The 27,850-nt window shown below is 42.7% G+C and overlaps 1 protein-coding gene across 2 annotated transcripts in view; it reads left to right on the forward strand.

Moving 5' to 3' along the window:
- PLCE1 (phospholipase C epsilon 1) overlaps nt 1–27,850 on the forward strand; it is a 184,378-nt gene that overhangs the window by 87,835 nt on the left and 68,693 nt on the right. For both annotated transcript variants that reach the window (XM_085849796.1, XM_085849797.1), the window contains exons 4-11: nt 116–422; nt 8,142–8,413; nt 8,838–8,983; nt 11,572–11,836; nt 14,749–14,951; nt 21,241–21,832; nt 25,897–26,070; nt 27,037–27,091. In XM_085849796.1, the coding sequence (XP_085705922.1) occupies nt 116–422; nt 8,142–8,413; nt 8,838–8,983; nt 11,572–11,836; nt 14,749–14,951; nt 21,241–21,832; nt 25,897–26,070; nt 27,037–27,091 (2,014 nt within the window). The remainder of the gene's footprint in view (nt 1–115; nt 423–8,141; nt 8,414–8,837; nt 8,984–11,571; nt 11,837–14,748; nt 14,952–21,240; nt 21,833–25,896; nt 26,071–27,036; nt 27,092–27,850) is intronic.

Raw genomic sequence — 27,850 nt, forward strand, 5'->3', positions numbered from 1 at the left:
TAGGTGTTCACGATGAGTGTGGTATTTGCCTGCCCATACCTTTATTTCATTTTTGCATCCACCATCTCGTCTCTCATTCTTTCCCCCCAAATCTCCACTATTTTCTTTTCTTTAGGCGATACTTTCTGCCTGGTTCAATACATCGACCGCTGTACTTGTGCACCCAGCATCGAGGCTGCTTTTATCATCATCATCATTATCATCACAAGTGCATTTTTGTGGGACCTGTTGCTTAACTTCAAGAACTGCAGATTGGGGGTTGTCACCCATGAGCGCGTGCGATGTTGAGATTCGTGGCAGCCTTTCGAACCCTGGATTGCCCGCACGCCTTACCGGCCCATTTCTTGACACGTTCCTCTTGCTGGGATTGCGTCCCGGTGTGATTAGCCCCGTTGCAAGTGGACAGAGCAAGCTTTCAGCAGGTACGAGAGTTTCATGGTTTCACAGTACATCATCAAACTTGATAAATTTGTGATGTTTTTTTTTGTTGTTAACATTTCGTTCTTTCTTTTTCATTTAGTGAACTGGATATATAAGAGAAAATGAGATTTCGGAATCGATACAATCGAGGATCCAATATATATATATATATATATATATATATATATATATATATATATATATATTTTTATATATATATATTTATATATATATTTATATATATATATATATATATATATATATATATATATATATACATATATACATATATATATACATATACATACACACGTCATTCTCTCTCTCTCTCCCTCTCCCTCTCCCTCTCGCTCTCCCTCTCTCTGGCAAATTTATTTGTTCCTTATGCACGGCCACACCTTGTAACTTACAAATACAAGTTTGTGTGGGGTAACATAGGCTATGTGGCCATGTCCTCACACGGGGGTGTTGTGGTCGGTGGGGGGGGGGGTGTAAATTCTCTCTGTAAATGTGTACTGTGTAGCACCACCTTGTGGTGGTGGTAGAGGGTATTACAATGTCCAAATATTTGACTACAAAGTGTTACTAATTCACATTTCTCTTCCTGCCTAATCTATACTAACAAAAGACACTTGCAAATTCTTCTCGATCTGCACTTAGGATTTGAATGAAATTTGACCACAACCTTCATCACCCTTGATGGCATTAAAAAAAAGGTCTGAAGGGGTCTACAGAGGGAGTGTGTGGGGGTGGGGGGGGAATGGGTTTCCTCCCCAAAGAGGTATTTGCTCTCTTCTCAAACAATGCACACAATTCTGATGAAACTTCACGACCACCTTCATCACCCATGACCTACCAGAGTTTGTTCATGACATTAGGAAAATCTGGCTCTAAGGGGATTTAAGGGGGGGGGGTTGCCCCCCAAAATATGTATTTGCTTCCTTTTCTGAAACCACATACACAATTTCAATGAAACTTGACCACAACCTTTATCACCCATGATGTACTAAGGTTTGTTCCTGGCATTAAAAAAAGACATCCATAGTAATTTACTTTCTTCTCCATTATATATTTTGTGGGTCATCCATGCCTACCAGTGGTTGCCTGATTATCTTATCCAACCACTACCAGGTGGGGTATTGCCCCGATGTTTAATATCTCTGTGAAGTTATTTGTCGTCATTCTTGTAGGTCCAGCTATCACTGGTACAACTTTGGCATTCTTCAGCTTCTAGGATCTTCTCGCTTCATTCTTGAGGTCTTGGTGTTTGGTCATTTTCTTGATTTCTACATCGTTTAGTCCAAAATCACTGGTGTTAACACCTCAATCAGCAATGCCTTCTCTTTTTTTTTGTACCGAAGTATTGTTACGGGGCCGGGTATCGGCGACGAGCCCCACTGCTAGATGGAGCTGCAGGGTCGACTCCACCGATCACCCGGAATTTATAGGTCGTCACCCCGGATAACTCCGGAGCCGACGGGTTCCGTATCGGACCGAAGTTCGCCAATAGATCGACCACGTGGGGTAGCGTCGATTGCCAATTTCACCTTACCTAAATACCCACGTCGTCCAACTACCGGGGAAATTCACCCTCGACGATGCTCGTAAGGAACGAGCCACGAGCGTACTCGAACCGTGTGCGACCCGAGCGGATGGTCACCGAGCTTCCGTCGGTCCAAATGTCCCTTTACAGTGCCAACAGCCTGGCAAATTCTCCAACACGCACCGTGTTAAACCAATAGAAGAAATACAAAAACGAACCGATACATTTAACACATGGATTTATTTATAATGGAGCAGGGTGGCATGCAAGAAGCAGAGTTATCCATATATAAGAGAATGCAAAGCAAATAATGTACAGCGAAGGCACTTAAACAATTTACTACTTAGAGACGGGCCCACACACAGACGCACACCCAAAATAAACGATGGCCACTGCCCTTTATTGAGGCCTCCAGCTCGGATGGAAAGGGGAGGTGAAGTACTAGAGCCTGCACTCGGACCTGTCCACCTCGTGTGGTCTTCGCGCTGATTCGAACCGGGCACCAGCGAGAGGCGAGCCGAATCCAGACAACAGCGAGCCGTGATCAGCCTCCCAAGCTCCGGCGGATCCTCATGCGCTCCAGAACACGCACTGGTGAAGACGAGGAGCCGATCCTCGCAACCGGCTCGAGTAGATTCAACCAAAACAACCACCAACCAACTTTCTTTGCTCTCCGTTCCCTTTTTATACCTCTCGGGCGCAGCTCACTCAGGCGTGGCCCGTTCGCCGTGGGTGGGGCCTGACCTTTCCTCAACTCGGCATGCCACCAAGCAAATCGGTCGGTGGGGCATGTCGCATTCCATGATTTCGTGTGCCCAAACGAGCCGATGGGTGGGACCTGACCTTTCCCCTACTCGGTGCGTCGCCAAGCGAATCGGTTGTTGGGGCATGTCGCATTCCATGATTTGGAATGCCGAAGTGAGCCGATGGGTGGGGTATGACCTTTCCCCTACTCGGCGCACCGCCAAGCGAATCGGTCGGTGTGGTATGTCGCATTCCATGACTTGGAGTGCCCAAGCGAGCCGATGGGTGGGACCTGACCTTTCCCCTACTCTGCGCGCTGCCAAGCGAATCGGTGGGTGGGGCATGTCGCATTCCATGACTTGGAGTGCCCAAGCGAGCGCGCGGAGAATGCCGGGAGCAGAGGTTTTCGTTGGTGTTGTAAAAACAAAAGGAAACCCTGACTATTAAAATAATTTCACAGTGCATGAACATTTATTCACCCATTAGACTAGGGACAAGGGAGCTATCTATCCACATTTACTTATCGATATAACTGAGCTATAGGAACCTGAATGTCTGTGTGCACAAGGCTTCCAGATTCGCAACAGTATGAAGTCTTTTCGCAACACTTTGTTTTCAATGTTCACGCTCGATGGGATCATTAGTTCGTACGTGAGCGGTAGGTACTTCCATGTTTTCAGTGATTACTTTTGGTTCATGTTCCCACAAATTTTCTGGAACTGGGACATCAAAGTTTTTGCAGATGTGCCAGCGGATTACTTTACAATCGCTCTTGTCGTGTGTACAGCTGTTCTGACATGAGTTTGTTTTTGTGTGTGTGTTCGGTCATCAAGCATAACATTCCATTATCTTTACCAACCCCACCTCCACCTCTCACCTTTCTCTCTTCTTTTTTTTGTTTTCATCTCTCTCTCTCTCTCTCTCTCTCTCTCTCTCTCTCTCTCTCTCTCTCTCTCTCTCTCTCTCTCTCTCTCTCTCTCTCTCTCTCTCTCTCTCTCTCTCCCTTTCTCCCTTTCTCCCTTTCTCCCTTTCTCCCTTTCTCCCTTTCTCCCTTTCTCCCTTTCTCCCTTTCTCTCTTTCTCCCTTTCTCCCTTTCTCCCTTTCTCCCTTTCTCCCTTTCTCCCTTTCTCCCTTTCTCCCTTTCTCCCTTTCTCCCTCCCTCCCTCCCTCCCTCTCTCCCGCTCTCTCTCGCACCCCGTCCTCACATCCCTCCCTCTCGTGGTAGAGCAACACTTGGTGAGGCATAGGTCTACCCACCTCCCCCCTCCTTTCCTCGCTTTTCCACCCCCCTCACCTTTCCTAGCTTCCCCTACCTCCTGCCTCTTCTCTCTCCCCTCCCTCCTCTCTCAGCCCCCCTCCTTAATACACCCAGTCAGTGAATTGACGGCCTGTATTTGCGAGTTACAAATAAATATAGATTATATATAAACGAATAACATGGTCAGTCGGTCCATGAAGCCGTGTGACTACATGTTTATCAATTACGTACTGTTTGAACATCAATATTCCACACTGACTTCACACACATACGTCCATTTATTACATACTGTTGGAATGTACTTTTAAACCCTTGAAACTGCTGAAACCCCTTCGACCGTTGAAGACCCAAAATTAACCGAAAACTCCAAAGATCCATATATTCATACTAAACCACATAACTTAGCAACATTTCCAGATTTTTTTTTTAGACTGCTATATTGACCAAGAACAACCAAATTTTGAGAAAGGAATTGATGACCAAACAGAAGGCTCAGGACTTGTAATTAAAAACTTGGAATATTTAGATTTTCACATCTTAAAATCAGATCCCATTTTTGCTCTTGCTCATAAAATCCAAATGGAAAAGGCAGTAATCAACATAAAAAGGATGACAGCAAATGTTTTCTCTGGTCAATCTTAGCTCATTCTCTCATTCTTATACACACGTCCTCCTCATTCTCTCATAGATGGTCTCTAATTATAAGAAGTATGAAAACAAATTAAATATTAAAGGCTTTGAATACCCAATAATAGTAACTGATATTTACAAGTTTGAAAATCAGAATGGTTTATATGTGAATGTCTTTGAATTAGATAAAGAAAATGAGGTCTATGTATTTAGAAATTCTCCCAACTATAAAGCTTATAAAACCCATATTGACCTCTATTTTAATAAAGGAGCTAATAATTGCTATGCTTATATCAAAACCTTTTTGAGATGAATTTTATACTTCCGAAAAATAAATGCACAAATGAAAATAAATGCAAACGTATCCCTCAACTTCTTTCACACGAAAAAAAAAATTGACACAACATTCAAAATATTGCTCCAACCATAAATCAACAGTAATGGAAATGTCAAAGGCAGGTTCAACAGTAAAATTCAAAGACCTAAATAAAATATCCATTCATGATGTACCTTGACTTTGGAAGTACTGTATTCTTGAAAAGGTTGATACTACTTCTCCGAATCTAAATCAATCGTACACAAAATCTTACCAACAATATATTCCTTGTGGTTTTTCAAAATTAATTATATTGAATCATCTGTTGGAGATCAACATAATAAATTAGAATTATACATAGGAGAAGTTGCTCCCCAGTAATTTGTAAAACCATTTGAAAAATATGTTATTCGACTAACATAAGTAATCCAAAAAACTTGTAAGTTAATGGCATGAACACAAGGTGAGGAAGAAGAGTTTAATTTAAGAATTCCAGTATTTCTCATATTTGTTGAGATGACATTAGGGAAGAACCAAAAGTTAGAGACCATTGATTTACAGGTAAATATAGAGGTTCTAATCAAACTTGTGATCTCGATAATAAACTTCCTTCTTTCATTCCAGTCTTTCTTCACAATTATGACATTTATTGATACGAAACTAAGTCAGACACTTGGAAACATTACATAACAGAGACTAGAAATACATCTCATTTACAAAATCAATCCCATCTCACAAAATGAATATTACATTTCTTGACATAAATTTATGGCAAGTCCTTAATCCAACTTAACATCAAGTCTCACATCATTTTCAAACCTCGAGACCATTCATTCAAAACGAAATGAAATTGAACTACGATCACGAAAAGGAATTCACGCTGATGATGACATGGAATCTTTCGAAAGATTTGTTGAAACAAAATTACCATCAAAAGAAAACGTTTAAAATGAGTTGAGTAAAACTCGTATCACTGAAGAAGACTATCAAGACACCACGCAAGATGTTTGAGAAAAATATGTTGGTGAATATCATGACTGTTATCTTAAGACAGACATTCTGCTATTAACTGATGTATTTCAAGTATTCAGAGGAGTTTGTCAGAATAAATCTTTGTATGGCTTTGATCCAGTCCATTATTTTACAGCTCCCAGATTAGCTATTTTCAACAAAAAATAAAAAAGGTCCTTGGAATGAATTTGTAGAGAAATAATGAGATAATTTGTAGGACTAAGAGCAAAGTCTTATGCTTATAAGTATACTTCTAAATGTGATTAAAGATGCTATAACATCTGGACATTATTATAATTATAAAAATTTATTTTATAATGTAGAAGGATGAATACCATGAGAAGTTAAAAACACAAGGTATATTCAGAACAATTGAATAAAATAGCAATAGGAGTATTTAATTTTTTTGTATACAGAGTCCAGGCTTAAGGAAGAGCAAGAATGGATCATGATTCAACAGGACAAAAGCAACAACACAGAGAGAGGGGGGGGGACACCAACAGCAGAGTTGAAGGACAAAATAGAGGAAGGCTTGGACAAACGAGGGGTGTGGAGGAATGGGAGGCAGGAAAGGATACATGAGGTGGACAGGATGGATACACGAAGGAAACAATTAGAAGGGAAAACTTTAAATTTGGAAGGAGGAGGGCTTGGGATGAGGGGTTACAAAGGCAGAAAAGATCCTGGTTTTGGATTGGGGATGATCTGAGATGGTGATGAGCTGCTGTCTTGAACATCTGGAGGGAAGAATTTGATTGAAGAGAATGTAGAAGTTGATTCCATAGGTGCGGGGAAAAAAGAGGAACGAATGAGTGTAGGTGAACAGTGATCCTGGTTTTTAGGAGTTTCACCAGAAGGGTGTTGATGGTGGACCATGTGTGCCCTGCAGGATCCTGTGGGGGACAAAGCATGGAAAGAGCAGAAGGTGCAAGACCTGAAAGGAGGCGGTAGAAGACGGGGAGACCACCAACCTGTCTGCAATGGGAAAGTGATGGGCCCATAGACTCAGCTTCATCATGGGAGATTGCTATAATCTTGAAGGCCTTGGTTTCCATGGCGTCGTGCAGAACAAGGTGTGAGTCAGTGGTGCCAGTCCAAAGGTGGGACCAGTATTCTATCAAGTTGTGGATGAAGACCTTGTATGTCGATAGTAGTTCAGATGTGCAAGGAAGAATTTTGTGTGACATTGTCACCAACTGCCTTTGGAGGGCAACTTTGAAATGTAACTTGCCCAAGAAAGATCATGGCTGATAGTGAGACCCACGAGTTTGAGTGACAGTACTTCCTCAAGAGGTTTGTGAAGAAAGTATCGAGTGGAGGGAGGTGGTCGTCCGACACTCCTTTTGGAGAGCGTGAGTTTGAGAGTGATATATATCAGGATTTAAAGACATATTCCAAGTGTTTGACCAGCTTGTGATTTTTGTCAAGGTCTGAAGAGAGGTAAGAGCCTGCAGCCTTTCCTGTTTGAAGGATGAGGGATGTCATGGCAAAGGGTAGAGTGATCATCAAATAGATAAAGGCAATTTTCCAGAGAGTCACAGAGATCATTTATGAAGATTAGGAATCGGACTGGACCCAGAACATTGCCTTGGGGGCACTCCATCCTTGACAGGGAGAGAAAATTAAAGGATTCCAATGAGAGCCACATGTTGGCTATGAGAGTAGAGCAAGTCAGGAAGCCATGTGTGCAGTTGTATGATGAGATATATTTTAGATAATTGAATTAATACTTTACCAAATGGACATTTAAAATCAAATAATTATGAGAAGTCCCAAATATTCACCCACATTCTATTTTCAAATATCTTTACCATTTAGCAAATCTTGCGCATTTCTGTCCCTCCACCCATGTTTTATTATTTGCATCAGGAAATAATTAATCTCAATTGTGCCAAACACGTAAATCCAATGCACTTAAGCATCAGCACATTTTGTTCAAAATGGGTATCTACTATGAGCCATCTCGTATCCTCATGGTCTTCTGATTCACCGACCTATCCGAGTGGTAGGAAAGTCAACATTGTGCCAATTCTCTCCTGCCTCAACTCACTTAATTTCCTCTGCTTTTAATCCCAAACTGTGTAATCACAGCATTTACCTCTGTCATGTTTTTATTCGGACCTCTCTTTCCTTGTTTGTATGCTTTTCATCATCTACAACGTGATGGTGCTTTACACTTATTGAAATTTCACAGTCATCCACTTCGTGTTGTTTCCCAGATCGTCAACTACCCATGCCTCTGCTGCATGGTGGAACAGTACCTGGAGATGTCGTCCATCCATTCCTACGCGAGTTACGCCTACTTCTACCTTTCCCTGAGGAGGTTGCTCAGGCCCTAACGAAGCATGAAGCAGCCTTGTTCAGGAAGATTGCACCACATCGTTACCTATCCTTCCTCACCAATGATCTCTTGGTTGCCAGAGTTTGTCCCAGCACCTCCGCTTCGTCGGCTGAGCTTGGCATTGAGGATATGATCAACTGGTTTAATGAGGTGAGCAAATATTCGAGTCTATGGTAATAATTAAGTTTGTATGTAAGGAAAACAATTTATCATATCATCATTATTACACTAGCGATTCCTAAACTGGAGTAAATGTTAACCAATTAATTCACATCATACTTGGGGAAAACATTTTAAAAATACTTGATCATTGAAATAGATCATTAAAAAAAATGATTGTTTTAAATTTCCAATGTTGCTTCCTGCTCTGTAGCTTCATGCTCCTCAGAATAAAATATAATAACATAAAATTCTTATCCAATGTTACTTCGCACTCACTGTTATATAGACATCTCATGTTGAGTTGAGCATGATGTAACCTGGCAGACTTTGGTGCCAAATGCATTCTCATATCTTTTTTACGATGTCTGGTGTTAGAAATGGAAGACTCTTGGTGTCCACTCTGATTCCACAGGTCAGTGGTTGGGTGACGTGGTTGATCCTGGTCGCGAGCTCCATGGAAGAAAAGCGTCGCATTTACTCGAACCTGGTGCATGCAGCTTGGGCTTGCTTCAACTACGGCAATTTCCATGGCACTTTGGAGATAATGTCAGGCCTCAGGTGTGCATTGTGTTTTTGGAGGTTTTTGTGATGATACCTTCTGCTTGCATGAAGCTGGGGTGTTGAGGAGCATGATGGTGAAGGGCATCCCAGGGAGCCTTGAGGAAAGGATCGAGAAACATGACATTAACTTTTTTACTTTGCACGTTTTGCTACAGCATAAAGTTTTCATAATAGCAAGGGTTTGTGCATACACTCATGCTCCATCCGCCCCCCCCCCCCGCTGTGTATGAGGTCACCAGCATCATACATTTATTGCATCACAATTGCTACAGTTGTGTAGCAATTTTTTTTTAATTGGAAGTGGGGTAGTGTAGCAACAATTGGTTACAACCAACGTGTGTGTGTGTGTGTGTGTGTGTGTGTGTGTGTGTGTGTGTGTGTGTGTGTGTGTGTGTGTGTGTGTGTGTGTGTGTGTGTGTGTGTGTGTGTGTGTGTCAGTCAGAGATATACAGATGAGAGCAGAAATCGCCAAGAAGGTTGGGTTAATAGTTCGTGGGGAGGTAATAAGGATCATGGGTAAGAATTGCAGATGATACGAGGTGGCAGTGCACTGCCTGCTCACAGGCGTGGAGGGAAGAATGAGACAGAACAGCATCTGGACGGTCATTCCGTTGATGGAAGGAGTGAAGAATAAGAGTTGAGGTGTGCACGCAGCCTGGATTTTGGAAATTTAACCAGGAGGGTGGTGTTTTTTTTTTTTTTTTTAAGCATGGATCCTGCAGTTGCTGGGGAGAGTCAGAGGACAGAGAGTGAAAGGGACAATGTTGGAGAATAGACTGTTAAAAAAAAAAAAAATTACCCTTTACCTGTCAGCGATGTGAGAGCAATTACCCTTTACCTGTCAGCGATGTGTCAGCGATGTGATCTTGTGCTTCGGTCTCACCATGGGAGATTCCAAAATTTTGAGAGATTAGGATTCCTCAGAATCCAGGAGAGACAGATGGGATGCTGAAGTGCCATCCCATACAGGAGAGCAGTACTCCATCGAGCTATGGCCAAAAGCCTTGTAGCCTGAAGAAGCTCAAATTTTTAAAGGCAAGATATGGAGTAGTGGAAGATACCTAGTCTGTGGCTGGCTTTGGAGGCCGCTTTGCTATGTGGTTGGCCCAAAAAAGGTCATGACTGATGGTGAGGCCTAGAAGTTAGAAACTGATCCTCTTCCAGTGGATGACATCGGAAATAGATAGGTGCATTTATTTGACGATCATTTCAAAGCGATAAGGTGAGAATCTGGGATTTTCCAGGATTTAAGGTCATTTTCCCATTTATCAGACCAGAGTCGAATCACTTCCAGATCAGGAGAGACGCACAGCTTCTCTCTGCCTAGCAGATGGATGGGGTACTGTACGACACAATGTGAAGTCATCTGCAAAAAGGAAGAGCGAGTTTTCCAGAGCACTGGCGAGGTCATTAATATTGATGAATCTGTTCTCGGCTCAAAACATAACATAGGGACCTGGCCCAAAACAATTCCAGTCTTCACTGGGAGAATGGAAGAGAGGGCTCCAATGATGGCAACACATTGACTGTGTGTGTGTGTGTGTGTGTGTGTGTGTGTGTGTGTGTGTGTGTGTGTGTGTGTGTGTGTGTGTGTGTGTGTGTGTGTGTGTGTGTGTGTGTGTGTGTGTGTGTGTGTGTGTGTGTGTGTGTGTGTGTGTGTGTAAAATAAAAGAATAAACTGTAATGAAAGATACTAACAGAGTATCAGAAAAGATACTCAGAAATCCAGGAATGAAGGATGCCTACGATGCCACAGGCAGAAAGCTTGGCAAACAAAGCCGGATGTCAGATTGTGTAGGATTCCCAAGATATGTTTAGGGAGAGTGTCTTCACCTCTTTTTGAGATTGAAGGCTTCCAAACATTGCTGAGAGAGGAGCAGAAGAATGTCTAAAGTTTTGACCAGGACAGAATTCAAACTGATGATCAGAGATCAGGATATTTGAAAAAGGAAAGACCTGAATTTGGAAGTAATTATTGATTTCATGACTTTTCTTGTAATTGGAAGCAAACTCACTGACTTGTAGTTAGTGGGGTCTGTTTTTGCACCCTTCTTGAACATGAGTAATGCTTGCTGACTTCCATGCAAAGCAGAGGTGGCCAAAGAACAGACTTAATAGGGCAGATGGAGTAGGAGCAGGATAATTGCTGAAAAGACACAGAAATCTAGATTTTGAGGCTTTGTGCTGAAAATTTTCCTTGGGACAAGTGGAGGGACACTCAATTCATCTCTTTTATTGTAATGTATTCCTTAACTACCAGACTCAGTGGCATAATGGTGAGAGCATCCTCTCTGAATCTGGGAGATCGGTGGTTCAAACCCGGACAGTCATACCAAATACTTTAAAAATGGTACGTGCTGCTTCCTTGCTTGACACTCAGCATTTAAAAAAGATAGAGCATGGACAAATAATGCTGGGAAGACAATGGCAAATCACCCAGTAGCACCCTTGCCAAGAAACTACTTCTGCAGCAACAAAGCTCTGCAAAAAGTATGGGACATCAAAATCAAAAAAATGTATTAATTTTGGTGTCACTGTCCTCTCAAACCCACTATGCATTTCCCATTCCTTGGATTGGATAACAGGTCAAGAAAGGTATTGAGTATGTGGCAGTTCATGGAGCGTTCTGACATGGCGGCAATCCGCGAGCTCAAATCTGTGATGGCCACACTGCACAGCTCAAAGGGCTACCACAACATGCTGGAGCAATGGTGTGCACATCCCACGTGGGCACCACTTCCCATACCTTTCTGTGGAGTACTCCTCAGGGAGCTTGTGGCAGAACTTGATGGGGACAGTCATCTTGCGGTCCTACGGACAACACCACATGCAGCATGGCCTACCCTTGAGGTATTTTTTTTTGGCAAATATTTTGACATACATATCTCAGACCTCCTACCCTAGAGCAGGTTTACCCTATTTTCATGCAAATAACCCACAGGCTCTATGCTAAATTGGTTCCAAAAAAACCCATAACCACAGGGTTCCAAGTTTTAATGATCAAGTAGATACAAAAAGAGGCAGGTCTTTTTTTTTCCTCAAAGTTTAATTGTAATCTACATATAATGGAATGTATGTATGTATGTATGTGTGTATGTGTATCTGCTCTTCACTCATTGGTTTGACAGCTGACCTGACACCCACAATTGTAACCTGAAATCCTTAACCTGAAGTGCCCAAAGACCCAAAAGACCCAAGCGACCCTGAGGACCTAAAAGACGCCGAAGACCCACAACACAAAAAAGACCCCAATGAACTAAAACACCCAAAAGACCTGAGTACCCAAAAGACCCTGAGGACCCTGAAGACCTAAAATACCCAGAGAACCCAAAAGACCCAGGGGACGCAAAAGACTCTGGGGACCCTGAACGCCCTAAAGATCCAGAGGACCAAAAAGACCTCGAGGACCCAAAAAAAAGGACAATCCAGGTCCTTAACCCCTCTCCTGACTCTGACCTCCCTCTACCCTCCCCTCACCATGAAACTTAAACTCTGTGCTTCTCTCCCCCTTTCTTCAAATCCTCAAACACCCTCCCAACCCAATGTCCTCAACCCCCCTCCCCCAACCTCCTCAAAAGACTCAAGCCCCTTGATCCCAACCCTGTCCCCTCTCTACCCTCCCCCCCCCAAAAACAATTCTGTCATCCCCTCCCCTTTCTTCTTCAAGTCCTCAACTGCCCCAAACCCCAAGTACTCAACCACCCTTCCAACCCCAAGTCCTCAATCCACAAACTCCCCCTACCCCCCCACACTCTTCCCAATGTCTCAATCTCCCTCCTCCGACTCCATGCACCTTCACCCCCAATTCTCTGTCCCCCCCCTTCCCATTTCTTCATGTTCTTAACAACGTTACACAAATATACACAGGGAACTTTGGCACATGAGAAGGCCATTCAACCTATCATGCCTGCGTTGTTCCTGTTCCCGTTTGTTAAGAACAATGCTAAAAGTAAATGAAGGCAGGACGTTAAATTCACAATCATTTCCCCCTTTCTTCCCTTTTCCTCACAATAATTCACTGACTGGTGTTTGTATGTTTGTTTGTTGCGCTACAACTCCTACAGTTGTGGGCCGACTCCTTCCAGACTTGCTACATCGGATCAGCCTGACCCCAATTAGTGTATAGGGGTGTTTTATCTTTGCCGGTGGTCTTGGGGGGCGGGGGGAGGGGGAGGGGGAGGGATGCAAATTCTCCATGTAAATGTGGTATGTCGTGCCACCTTCAGGTGGGGGAGGGTATTACAAGCCTCCACCATTTATAGGACAGTATTCGTGTCTGCACGTTTTCCAGTGCAGTGAGGTGTTTTGAATTGTAGGCAGTCGGTATGTTTTTGCTTCATGCACATGACTTCATAGGTTTGTTTTTTGCTGACAGAGCTGTCAGTTACCTATACACCACCCAAATAAAGGTATGCATCAGAAAAATGTGTTGCATGCTTGGAACAAGATGACCTATCTTGTTATACCACCCATAGGGCTGGTACTCTGTTAGTATCTTTCATTACAGTTTATTCTTTTATTTTACACACACACACACACACACACACACACACACACACACACACACACACACACACACACACACACACACACACACACACACACACACACACACACACACACACACACACACACGTCTGAGTACCCTTTAATACAGGATTCCTCAGAACTGGGACCAAGTGATGGTCCAACTGCTTTTCTGGCGCTGAATTTCGTTATTACTCTACTTTACCGTTCTCCAAGGTCTCCCAAATTAGCCAAAATCAATGGCAAACGCCCACGGAAAGCAAATGATTGAAGCACGTATTCTTCCCTTTTCACAGGCACTCAAGCAAGCACTCCATTCAAAACTGTTGATAAGGAATGGCTGGCTTGGCAAGTAATGGCTGGCTGCTTGGTAACTGAATACACCCTGGATCTGTCACCATCCATGTCGGCATCACTCTTGTCCTCTTCTTCTCCAGAAATCAGCCCACTTTTTCGTTAACCTTCAGTTTAAATTCGGCCGTGAAAATTTTACGTTTGCTCTTATTTGTACTGACAACAGGCATTGTTTGGCAGGGACTTGTAATGGTATGGAAGATTTTGTGGAATGATATAAAATTCAACAGCCAGCTGCAGGGTATTTATGCATTTGTAATGGATGAGCAGTCTGGTTTCCGGTCACATCGGTACAGGAAGCCACGCTGGTTTTTAACACATCGCTACAGTAAACCTTAATTATGACAACAACCCTTTCTCAAAATATTAATTTTAATGTCAATTGGTCATTTACCGCAGTTCTATTTGAAATTAAGAAAAAAGTCAGCCTGGCAAACCTGCTAATATCATTGTTTGAATTCACACTCTCATTGATGTTTTTGATAATCTTGTCTATCGCCTTACTGGGTGACATGTTTTGTCCAACAAACTACAGTAGGTGGTTCTATAATAAGGGAAAGAGAAATGCAGATTGATGAATGGTAAAGGATCTCTTTTGCTCTGGATTAAAAAAAACAAAAGAAAGAATCTCGATACAAACATGAGAGTGCATTCCTAAACAGAAAATCCAGTTTACTTTTACACCCACACAGTGAGATGACATTCCTTGGGGTTTTGAGAATACGAGGCAATTTGCAGAGCATCTGCTGCTTCTTCGTGACTGATATTGGGCTCAATGTGGTCCTGCTGGGGGATATGAGGCATTAAAATCCCAATTTTGACTTTTATGGCAGGAGGTCACAAAACCCTGTATCCCACTCTCAGTTCACCTCCTATTTCAGTTTGCTGCAGATTACACTGGTGAGGACAATTTTCTGCAGCGGGTGGGCCAGGATGGCCTGTGCAATGTGAGAAGGATGGAAAATCTCAATCGTCTGCTAATCTTTATTGGGGACTGTCAACTTGCACTAGAAGCTAACAGGAACCTTGCTGGCCCAGAAACCTCAACATCATCAGCTCTTCTACGAAAATCCCGCTGCCTGAGGTTGGTTCAACACCACAACTATACATCATCCATTGCATCAGATGCTTGCCTAGCAATATAATTGTTTCTGTTTAATATGGCTACATGACTCAGCTAGTCAGAATCAAATGAGTGAAAATGCTTTCAATGCGACCATATAATTGGTTAAGAGACATGATTGTCCAATGAGTTTATGATGGTATGCCATGCTCATGATTTTTGATATATGTATCTAATATTTAAATTTTAAACCATCACAAAATAGGAAATTGCTTTCACTGGTATTTGAGAGAGAATATTTGTTGCTATGCATTTTAACCTCTCTTTGTCAATGGGCGTATATGTGTCACCGTGCGTCCCCTCTCGCCCCCCCCCCCCAATAACTTCCTCGGTATCAAAATGTTCATTTGGGATCAATCCACAAAGAAAAATGATATTGACATTGAATATTATGTGATGCACTACCTTTTGTAGCTTAGTTTTCACATGTACCCATCTGTTACTTTTGAACAGTTTCTGAATTTAATTTTAGAGGACAGTGAAGTCATCATTGAGCATAATATACAACTTTTTTTCTCCAAAATATCACACATTCATAAAGAGTATGCTAATCAGTTTCTTCTGCATGTATCAAATATATGAAAATCATTATCATATACGACCATATTAAAGAAGGCAGGACAACTTGCCAATGCTCCACCAAAGGGAGCGGGTGTTTCTTGTTGATTGAAAGAATAAAATTTAAACATGTCGGTCACATCCACATTCATCTAAAAAGCTTCATCCAAAGCCCTTTGTCTCTCTCCATGTCTCTTTTTCTGTCTCTCTCAACACTCAGATCTCCTATATAAGTTTGTATATTTTCTACCTATCTGTGTTTGTCAGTCTGTGCATGTTCATTTGTCTGAACCTGTCTGCTTGTGGTTGTCTCTGTTTCTTTCCCTGTTGATTATGTTTGTGTCTGCCTGCCAGTCTGGTATATTTGTAAGTGTCTGTCTGTTTATGTCAATCTGTCTGTATGTTTACACCTGCACCTGTTTCAGTGAGGCATCATGATTTATTGAACAGGCTATGAGACTTTGTTGCTGTCAAAGTTTTGTTACGAGGGCTATTCAGGATCGTCACTAAACCCTGGACAGTTTCCGACTGTAGTAAGTTTGGCGTAATATTCTCAGTGATGGTTTATCAAGATCTCTGTAAGGTTCTTCCTTAACTACAGTGGATGGCTAGTTGCTATGTTGCTCCAAATATCACTGGTACAATTTTGATGCTCTTCAGCTTCCAAGATATTTTCCATTCATTTTTCAGGTCTTGGTATTTGATCATTTTCTTGATTTCTGTGTTGTTTAGGCCAAAATTGTTTGTTACGGAGACATCAATTAGCAATGCCTTCTTTTCTGTTTTTAGCTCGCCTGTTCGAAGAACAGAGAGCTATAGCGATACCCCCGGCGTGAGCGTCGGCGTCAGCGTGAGCGTGATAATGTTAAAGTTTTTGGTGCAAGTTATTTAGAAGCTTGCCATTCATTTAATATGTGCACTAGGATGCTGATATTTGGCATGGAGGTTCCTTTGGGGTATATTATTGATGTAGTGAAGTTGAAATTAAAAAATAATTCCAAATGTTTTAAATTTTTGACCTGTTTTGAACTTAACTTTTTTGTAGCACATCAACGTTAAAGTTTTTGGTGCAAATTATTTAGAAGCTTGCCATTCATTTAATATGTGCACTAGGATGCTGATATTTGGCATGGAGGTTCCTTTGGGGTATACTATTGGTGTAGTGAAGTTGAAATTTACAAATTATTAAAAAATTTTTTTTTAATTTCAACCTAAGATGGTATCAAAGCCACCCAATGCTCACCTGTTTTCCTAGACGCTTGCCATTCATTTAATATGTGTACTAGGGATTCAATGAAGTCCAAATGAAATAAATTTTGTTGGTGCACCTTTTTCAGACTCAATATTTGTGAAGTCAAAACACTACATTTTTTTTTTAGCTCGCCTGTTCGAAGAACAGAGAGCTATAGCGATACCCCCGGCTTGAGTGTGAGCGTCAGCGTCAGTGTGAGCATGAAAATGTTAAAGTTTTGGTGCAAGTTATTTCCTTTCTAATGTTTTTATCTTCCACACTATTTTTTACTGATTTCAAGAAACAAATACATATATTGCTTTAAAATTATTTGGATCAGACTTTACTGCAATGCTTTATAAAAAATATAATTAGACTAGTCTTTTAAAAACGATAAATGTATAAACAGCCGAGCATTGGGTGGCTTTGACACCAACTCTCTGGTTACCTCAGTACTAAATCCAGTCGCAATGCTTTTTTTTCTATGTTCATGCTCGTGAGATCATTCGGCCATAGGTGAGCGTTATTTCCTTGTTTTCAATTATTGCTTTTGGTTCAAGTTTCCATGAGTTTTCTGAGACTGGGATAATGAAGTTTTTGCCGATGTGACGGTAGATTACTCGACATACGTACTTTGTTGTGCCTTTGTCCAGCTGTTCTGACATGTTTTTTTACATCACGAAAGGAGGTGATGTTTTCTGTTTCTTCCTTGCAAAATCTACACCTGTCCGATTGACTTAATCCCAGCATTTTCTATAAACTATTGGTACAGTGTACCTGGTCTTGGGCATTTGTTATGATTGGTTCTCCATCCCAGTTGAGCTGAACTCTTCTTTACCATTCCAATGAGCGTTATTTGTCTGTCTAATCTGTCCAACTCCTTTTCTCTTTTTTTATACTTTCCTGCTCCCTTATCATTTTCCCAGTTGCCTGTGCATATCTGTTTTCGTTTTATATTTTTCATTTGTCTATTTTGCTATCATTGGGGTTGTAATCGTTGTTTCAGTTTCATGTGTGATCTCTCCCATTTGCACCTGTCTTTGGAAATTTTTTGTGAGGTAGGATAGGGATTCTTTCTCTGGCTTGTTTTCTTTGAGTTTTCATACAAATTGGATTCAGTATTCTGTTGAACTTTTCACGTATCCAATCTTACTGTTGTCACTCTGTGCACTTGGCTGAATTCCATCAGACCGCTACGACCTCCTTATCTGGGCAGGTACATTCTTTGGATGCATTTATTTTTGTCCACCATTTTGTGGATAGGGAAGATTTCCCTTGTTTCGAAATATAGTTTATCGATTTCCGCTTGTGGTCAGTTTATTATTTTGTCGCTGTCCTGGAATATTGGTATTGTGAGTTGGTTTATTTATGGCTTTGATTTCGTTCCTTGGAGAAAGGTGTGTTTTCAGCATCAATCTCGTTATATGCAGGTATTCTTTAGTGATTGTTTTTCCCATTTGTTTGTAACATATTTTGTGACCATCCTCTACTCCGAGGTATTTGTATGATGTTTCGGTGTCTAGCTCCTTACTGTATTGTTGTACTTTATACAAATGTGCACTTAGCACACTTATCTAGGCCAAATGGAATTTGAATGTTGATGAAGTACTGTTTCACTAATTTGAGTTGTTATGCTTATTTTTGGGCAGCATGTTATTGATCTATAGTTGTGAGGTAGTTGGGTTTCTTCAGCTTTTGGGATAAGGAAGGTGTTGCCATCTGTGTGTGTGTGTGTGTGTGTGTGTGTGTGTGTGTGTGTGTGTGTGTGTGTGTGTGTGTGTGTGTGTGTGTGTGTGTGTGTGTGTGTGTGTGTGTTTGGCGTGACGAGCTCTCCCCCGATCTGCAATGGACGCAAAGTCCTGCGCAAGCGCACACCAAAGCATCATCTCTGACCTGTAGGCTTCAGCTCAGCGACTCGTATCAAACAGACAAACAGACGACTGGTTGATTGGTTTGCATTGGCGAGAACAATTGTTTTGGTGGCAGACAGGCTGTTGTTCTTTGCGGATTATGAGGTCTTACGATGTGAGACATAATCCATTGCTGCTGCTTACCCTTAAAGCCAGGTGGTACGAGTGAAATTTAAATGACGAATGTGGTCATCATTGGTTAGATATTTATACGGCATGCCATCCTGATGATGGTAAATGCGACCAAAATATGGAAAGGCGGCTTCGTTTGATGTTTAACCAATAGTAACCATAAAATCTTTCTCTTTGACTTGAGTCGCAAGGCTGAAGCCTCCGGGTCAGAGGTGACGCTTTGGTGTGCGTTTGCGCAGGACTTTACGTCCATTGAAGATCGGGGGAGCGCTCGTCACGCGACACACATTTTGATTTATCCGCCCGATCGCACCACATGCATTCTGGTTGATTGGTTTGCATGAGCGGGAACAATCGTCTGGAGGGCAGACAGGCTATTGTTCTTTGTGGATTATGAGGTATTACCATGCGAGACATAATCCATGGCTGATGCTCACCATTACAGCCAGGTGGTACGATTAAAATACATGTATATATACACACATACATATGTATCATATATCCTCCATTATCACATGTCCATGTACAATTACTTTTTATTGATTACAAGTTCAATCGCCATCACAATGGTCCTTGGTCAAAGATGCTGCGAGCAATCCTCTTCCATCAGCAATGCATCAGAATTTTAATCATCAATGGTATCCTCAAGAATATCATTCAGCTGTTGTGGCAAAATGTCAGCACCTGTCAACAAATTCGGTAGTTGTCTGAAATGAGACCGTCCAACTGAAAGAATTGAAGGAGCTTTTTTAAATGAATGTGGAATTGACCGATATGGTTAAAGTTGATTGTTTTGGTCAATATGTGAATTAATTTCATAGACTTGATAGCAAAAGAAAGTGAATAACATACTATTTTGGATGGTGTGCTAATTTTGAGGAAAAATTGTGTAGTACACTTCATGATGACTTAACTGTCCTTATCCCTCAAAAATTTAACTCTTAAAAACTGTTTAAAAGTGGGTATATGCCAAAACCAAGCTGCTAAACATAGTGCATCACACATTATTCAATGTTAACATCATTTTTCTGTGTGTGGATGTCCTAATGAACATTTTGATACCAAAGAAGTATAGGGGATACCAAAGAAGTAGAGGTGTTCCCTGTCTGGCAGCCCACGGAGGTTCATGTTAATTTACCACCACGTTTGGCCCAGGCTGTGCACATGCCCACCAACGTTTTGAAGCATGCAGTGGGAACTCATATGGCTGCTGGTTATGGTGGTTTTGTACAGACTGGCCATTCACTCAGAACAGCCTTTTGGACATTTGCCAGGTGTGGTAATTTTGGGCAAAAAGGGCAACTCAGTATAATAGCAAAGTAACCAAAAATGGCACCAAATTGTTGCCATTTGGAAAAGAGCAAGGCTGTCCTACGATCATAGTACTTGAACTTGTCCTGAAACACTCTTTACAAATATAATTCTCAAAATTTTTCATGAGGATCCACTCCAAAAACAAAAGAAGTTATTGTCTCAGCATTGACATAAAGATTCCATTTTCAGTGGGACAATGTTGGCTGTAGTGGTACAAATGTTCCAAATATACAGCGTTTTGTCCCAGCGGTACAAGTATTTCAAAGTTGTTTCAATCAACTGGTGCTTGCTTAAAGATGATATTTTCCAAGCAACCGATAGTTGCTTGAGACATTTCCTTTGCTGGTTGAATGGTTATTCAAAATATATTTTCTGGAATGTCTCATTTGTCTATCAAAAATATATTTTATTTTAGACTTTCATTCTACCCCATTTGTTACCTCCACCACCAAAGATGGACGGAGGTTATGTTTTCACCCCTGTCTATTTGTTTGTCTGTCTCTATTTGTGGGGAGGATATCTCAAAAAGTTATGTACGGATTCAGAAAAAAACTTGGTGGGCATGTTGGGCATGTGACAAGGACAAATTGATTAGATTTTGTTGAAGATCCGGATCCGAATATTTTAAAAGTGATTCTTCACCATTGAGAGATTGTGCCAAAAACGATATACAGCACGATATCTCAAAAAAGGTATTGAAGGATTCGAACAAAACTTGATGGATAGGTTGGGTGTGTGACAAGGAAGAATTGATTTGATTTTGGCTCAGGTCCGGTTGGGGATCTGGCCCATCAATGGGATGCATAATGCAAACGATTAAGCCTGGCGGAGGTATGCACTCTACCGAGTGCCGTTCTTGTTAGTATCTGTATTTATTGAACTTGTACAACTGTCCACAATGCTTGTGGCTTGAATCGGATGCAACACATTCGGTGCATGCTTTAAGTTATTTGTCATATGATCGCGTCTGCTTGCAGGCAGCTATGGATTGTGCTTGTAAAGGAATTCTGTCTGCACCATTGAATGACATGAACTTTTAGTTTGCCTATCTTGTTTTCCCAGTACCCTGATAATGATAATTTGTACTGCTGCTGCCTTCCCCAAGGAATTTTTCAATCGATGGGAGCAGCGAAAACATCCAAGATTGGTGTTTGCCGGCCTGGCCTTGTAGCTACATGAGGGACACACAAACTCGAACCAATCATGGTATATCTTTGCTGCCACCTTGTCTCCTTTGGCCATCACCGCCAGGTCTAGCCTTCTTGCGACGAGGTTGCACTGTGTTACACTTTGATGCCACCAACCAAGCTGCTACACGTTGTTTCTTGCATTTGCACGATGATTATTGCACACTTACCTGGGACAGACCTATGGTGTCACCAGGAACTTCCAGTCCAAACTCACTCCAAGGAACCCTCGACATATTGCAGCTGAGAAATTTGTACACTGGCCTTTCACCCACCACCGTGGCCCTCGTGCTTCGAGGCCACTGTCCTGGTGGAGAACTTGAGTCATTCACTTTGCTACATGGGGCACACACCACCGAGTGTCATCAGGTCCACTTTTTGGCACCACCACACACGACCCATGAGCTACGGAAGGTGTTTGCAGCTCTGATTGCTATTGTGCGCCGTGCTCGGAATTTTGTTGATCAGCGGCTTGCTTGGTTGAGACGGCAATATATTGCATTGTCTCAGGTGAGGACCCATTGCTTGAGTTTGCAATCTTGTTTCTACCTATCTTTGTATGAAGGAGATTTATTCTCGATTTCTACAATCATCCGATTTCATTGATAATTTTATTTATTGGTGCACACTCTGTCCATATTGTCTGATCTGTTTGAGTAATTTCACTTTGGGCCAAAATGTTTCTTCCAATTTTAAGAGCGGAATGTAATTTATTTTTTTTATTGTTGAGATTTTTTTTTGGGTGGAGAGACTGTGTACTTGAAAACACGTGCTGAATTGCACAAGTTTTTGTTAGTTGCTCAATGTGACATGATTATTAATTTGTGGAATAAATATATGTTACCAGAATCTGTTGATCGACAGAAATGCAGGGACTGTCCAGAACTGATCATGTATAACACATCTCTCAAGCTCTCTTTACTCATCAATGTGATGTCTCTTCCCCCTTCTCACTCCTACTTTCCGAATAACTCACAACCGCACAGTTTTCACACTTTTCCTGTTGGATTCATAGATACATCAACAGACTACAGTTCCTACAATCCCATTAATATGAGTTCCCTTCCAAGGATCTTCAATGTGGGGAAAAGCCTTCGGGACTCCCATTCCTTGATGATAGGAGGAAAACCACGGGGTAAACTTCCTGAGTTAGATTGCGGTAGTGTGTGGTGGAGTGGTGCTGAGGTGTCGTCCACCAGAAGGCAGTCTCCTTGGGTTAACCTGAGGTGGTCCCTTCATGTTGGTGCTTGGAATGTCCTATCACAAAGAGAGGATGATCTGAGCTCAAGCGTTTGAACATCGGTATTGCAGCACTCTCTGAGGTTCAGGGACCAGAGGGGTGGCAAGACCATGGCGGGTGGTTACACCTACTATTGGTCAGGTCACTCTGATGGTGACCATGCCCAAGGAGTTGTAGCTCTGTCCAATAAGCTGACTCCAATGATAAATGAGATAATACCGGTGAACGGGCGAATTATGAGACAAAGGATTTGTCACTCCTTGTATGTTGTTTCTCTGGTCTCTGTATGTGCTCTGATTGAGGAGCGTGATCTCACCGTGAAGGATGCATTCTATGCCACGCTGGAGTCTGTAGTTGATCAGTGCCTCAGACGAGATACACTTCTAGTCTTGGGGGATTTGAATGCATCGACTGGAACTGATAGGGATGGTTATGAGACATGTGTTGGTCCACATGGGTCAGGAACTGTGAAACAATAGCACTAAGGTCCTTGACTTTGCAAGAAGTCATGGACTTAGGATGGCTGGTTCATGGTTTCAATGTCTACAGGCTCGTCACTGAACTTGGTATTCCAACGCTGGCGGTGTGGCAAAGGAGAGTGACCATATGCTCATTGATGGTCACTGGAGGATGATCCAGAACTGCAGAGTCTACCGGAGTGCTCAGTTCCTCACTGCCGACCACAGGCTTGTTGTGGCAACACTGAAGTTGCAGCTTAAAGCTGGGAGAATGGTACCATCCCAGCCTCGGCTGGATGTTGGCAAGCTCAAGAATGAGAGGGTAGCTGAGTTTGCGAACACGGTGAGTGGGGATTTTTACAGGGCCTGCGTGCTTTGAGGAATCCTGGAGAGTTGTGGAGTGCCTTCAAGACCACCGTCCTTGATGTTGCCAGTGGATGTATTGGACTCACCACAATGTGAGGAAGAATTTTATATGTCGAGAGACACTGGATACCATTGATCAGAGTCACAGGGCCAGGATTAATGGCGGAGCTGAGTGGTTCAGGGAGTTGAGATGTAAAACTGTGCATGTGCTTCGGGAGGACAAGGAGGCCTATGTGCGAGGAATCTGTGAGGGGGTTGAAAATCACCTCTGGTCAAGGGATTCTCGTCCTGCTTAAAGGGGAATTCACGCATTGCATTTCTCCAAGCCCGTCCCTCGGCGTACTGCAGTTAGAGCGGAGGGTGGTGGGCTCTTGATGGAGGAGTCCGAAGTGAAGGCCCGCTGGGCCGGTTACTTTGAGCACTGCACCAGGCTGACCTTACATCTGTTGAGTTGGATGTCAGGAGTGTTACTATCCCTGTTGCTGACCTTCCAATCAACTGTGATCCACCTTCATTTGTGGAAATAGAGGCTGTGGTGAACTGGTTGAAATGGTCTGAAGCTCCTGGTATTTGTGGCATCCATGCTGAACTTCTCAAGGCTGGTGGAAATGCTGTACTCATGTCAATGCATGCAGTGAATGCATGCACTCATGCAATACAAAGCCATCATCCCAACTGAATGGAAGAAGGGGCCTTGTTGTCCCTCTCTGGAAAGGGAAGGGTGATCGCCAAGACTGTAACAACGACCGAGGGGTGACGCTGCTCTCAGTGCCCGGCAAGGTCTTTGCTCGGATAATTCTTGATAGGGTTCGCCACCATCTGCTTGAGCACCAGCGTCCAGAGCAGTCAGGCTTTACACCAAAGAGGTCAACGATTGACCGTATCCTTTCAGTGAATTCGATTCAGTGAATCGGGATGCCCTCTGAAGGATTCATGGTCTTCGTGGGGTGCCACCAAAACTGATCAATCTGATGTCTGAACGATACTCTGGTCTTGAGAGTGCTGTGAGATGTGATGGTTCCATCTCTAACTTATTTCCAGTTGTTACTGGAGTTTGGCAGGGGTGTTTGCTCCCCCCCCCCACTTTTCAGAACTTGTATAGACTGGATTGTGGGGAGGATGTCAGAGAGATCAAGGTGCGGTGCATCGTTTGGGAATGTCAAGATCTATGACCTTGATTTCGTAGATGATGCAGTCATCTTTGCAGAGACTGGATATCCTTTTGGGGGCCTTTGAGGAACTGAATGAGGAGTTGGAGTCACTGGGATTACTGGTTTCCTGGCTCAAAACTAAGATCCAGGCTTTCAATGACATATGGATGCTGCTATCTTGTCTGTACCTGTTTGTGGTGAGGATGTTGAGGTCACGGAGAGATTCACTTTCCTTGGTAGCGATATTCATGTCTCTGCTGGCTGTGAGCCAGAGGTCACAATGGACGTCTGGTTCAATTCTGGGGAGGTATGGAGTCACTGGATCATGGGGTGTGGTGCTTTCGGTACATGTGCAGGAGTACGAAGGTCCGTGTCTTCAGGTCATTCGTGCTTCCAGTCTTGCTCTATGGATGTGAGACTTGGACTCTGACCAGGGATCTGAGATGGAGACTTCATTCCTTCGGTACCGGGTCTCTCTTCGGAGAATCCTTGACTATCACTACTTGGACTTTGTGTCTAACGAGCGGTTGCTGAGAGAGACTCAAATGAGATTTGTTACCTGCATAGTCCGTGAACGTCGGCTGTAGCTGTATGGACATGTGGTTAGTTTTGCTGACACTGATCCTGCTCACCAGATTTTCTCAGAGAGGGAACCTCATGAGTGGAGGAGTCTAATGGGCTGACCACATGCCTCGTTGCAGCAGGTTGATCACCATCTCAAGGAGATGGAGATGGCCCAGGCATCTGCCTGGGGGATGGCCAGACGGAGGCCCCTGGAGTATCGGTGGAAAGTGGCTGCAGGGACACGCTGCTCCGGCACGTGCTCCCATACCTGACTTGATCTTCAATTGAGGAGGAGGCCATTAGGCCAATCAAAGCCTGCACAAAAGTTTCCAACCTATGGTTGCTCATCCATGTTCTCTCCTTATTAAATGCTAAGTGTTAAGCAAAGAAGCAGTACGTAGCATTTTTAAAGACTTCAATGTGACTCGGTCGGGTCAGCTTTGAACTGCCAACCTTGCAGACAGAGCAGATAGACTAACCGTTACACTACAGAGTCTGGTGCCTCAGCTTTCTCTTTCATTCTCCCCATACTCTCCCATAGCCTGACCATTTATAGTATTGCACTGTAGATGGTAAATTAAATCCACAGCTAGATTTTATGTTGTGCTAAAAGGAATCTGCAGACTTATTTGCTTGTGCATTTTGGAAGGCCATTCTGAATGCATTTCTCTTAATTAAAAAAGCAATTTCTGACACCTTTGCAATCTCCCATGAACGTGTGTGTGTGTGTGTGTGTGTGTGAATCCTGGTCACTTTGAACCATGGACATTCTCTTCCGAACCACACTGCCCTCAGACATCCTGGCAAGAGGAATCAAGATGGCAAGGTCCAAAGTTAGCGCAAGTTGTGCAACTTTTTGGTGGACGACGATGGGGTGGACTTCCTGGAAGCCCCCCAGGAACAACGTTTGGGGACGGTACTTCAAGCAAGAAGCCTGGAGACCAGAACAACAAAAGGAAGAAGATTCCTGTAAGCTGGACGAGCAAAGATGGTGGAGGATTGGGGTTGGAGGGTGTGTGGGTGGGGTTAATGTATGGTAGGGAATAGTCAGAAGTTTTTCTTCGAGCCAGGTATTAAAATATAATTGTGGCCCCATTTGATTATTTTTATACTTTATTATTTTATATTTTTTGCCTAACATGAACAACATGTTTCTAATTTTTTTTTTCTGTGGTTCAACCAGTTTTGTGTTGTATTTCGGTAAAATCTGAGCCGCAGTATTTTCACGATGGAAATTCTCGTTTTTAAATTTCGCATTCGAAAGGCTGAAACGTCACTCATCGGGATGGAGGTCTTTGTTGGTGGCTTTTTGAGTAGGTTCTCCATTTTTGTTTCTCAGGAAGGTGAATCTCTGCACACGTCTGCATTTTTACAATCCCAACCTGATTTCATGATTTTATGTTATACATACGGGGAAAGGGTTGGACCCATATAGTCATGAAGAATGATCTCCTGTAACCATGAACCGGAATGAGTGGACCAGAACAGCATCACATTTGGACCAGACTAGGTAGAGCAGGCAGATTATTCCTCTCATGAGGTCGTTGAGGGGCCCGCTGTATTTTTTTCCCAACAAATAACGATGTGGCAGTTTTCCCTGAAACTAATTTGACTTCCTGAAGCTGGAATCCAAATACCTTGATGCTGATGCATCCAGCTGGATTTGAACCAACAACTTCTAGGATGCCAGTCTCGTGACCTTACCAACAAAGCCACCACTGCACAAACCACCTCGAGATATCTGAGCATCTCGTGCAGTTACAAGGAACTGCCACAAAATGCTGAATTCATGTGGTATTGGGAACTCGTATCATATTCTGATGAAGGTGGCGAATGTTTTCCGCTTTGATTTTCAGTGTTGTCAATCGGTCATTGGCTGAATTATATTGTGGTGACAGAGTCATCAATTTTGTTTCTTCCTTTATTCACTGACAGAGTGTCAGCCTGGAAAGCAATGAAGTGGAACAGTGGGAACGGCGGAGAGACTCTGGTAAGGTTACTATGGTTGAGGTCTTGTGCCGATTTGCTGAATTACCATTTCTCATGTTTGCGCGATGGTTTTGCAGGAATGGTGGGAGTGATCCTGCGATGTGGAGGATGACTTTGTATGCTTATCTAAGGCTCACGGAGGAGTTTGAACATAAATTTTGATGCAGGACAAGGACAGAAGTAAACGTCAATGTCATTTCACATGAGTTGCAAAGACATGAGTAGACGGTGGGCAGTAAATGGGATTTGAACCTCAGATCTCAGTGTCATGAGTTATGTGCTCAGATTGAAACGCCAGACAGGACTTTCCCACTCTTTATTTCGGTTTAATACAGTAAGTACCAGGTGTAACATTTTCATACATTTCTCCAAAAATTAGTCATGCTCATACGACGAGGGCGCTGCTGCATCCTAAGCTCTATTGCCTCGATCTTGGATGGTGTGCGTGCGTGTGCGTGCGTGTGCGTGTGCGTGCGTGTGCGTGCGTGCGTGCATGCGTGTTTTTTAACATGATGAAGAAACAATGACTGTGATTAACGTTGAAAGGATCATTCATTTTGAAGTGTAATTTGGTTAATAGACATTGAAATGCACATCAGGAGACCTTGCCCACTGCTTTTTCTCGATCACATGCCAACAGCAAATGAGATAACAAAGAGAAACCTCTTTAGTCTTTTGCACGTTATGGAGGTAGAGGGGACCACAGAGAAAAATTTTTTTGCAGCGAGTGACGGTTTTTTTTTTTCTGCAGTTTTGCAGA

The sequence above is a fragment of the Eptatretus burgeri genome, chromosome 12 (genome assembly GCF_056783735.1).
Source record: "Eptatretus burgeri isolate ZD-2024b chromosome 12, Ebu_testis_v1, whole genome shotgun sequence".
Classification (NCBI taxonomy): Eukaryota; Metazoa; Chordata; class Myxini; order Myxiniformes; family Myxinidae; genus Eptatretus; species Eptatretus burgeri.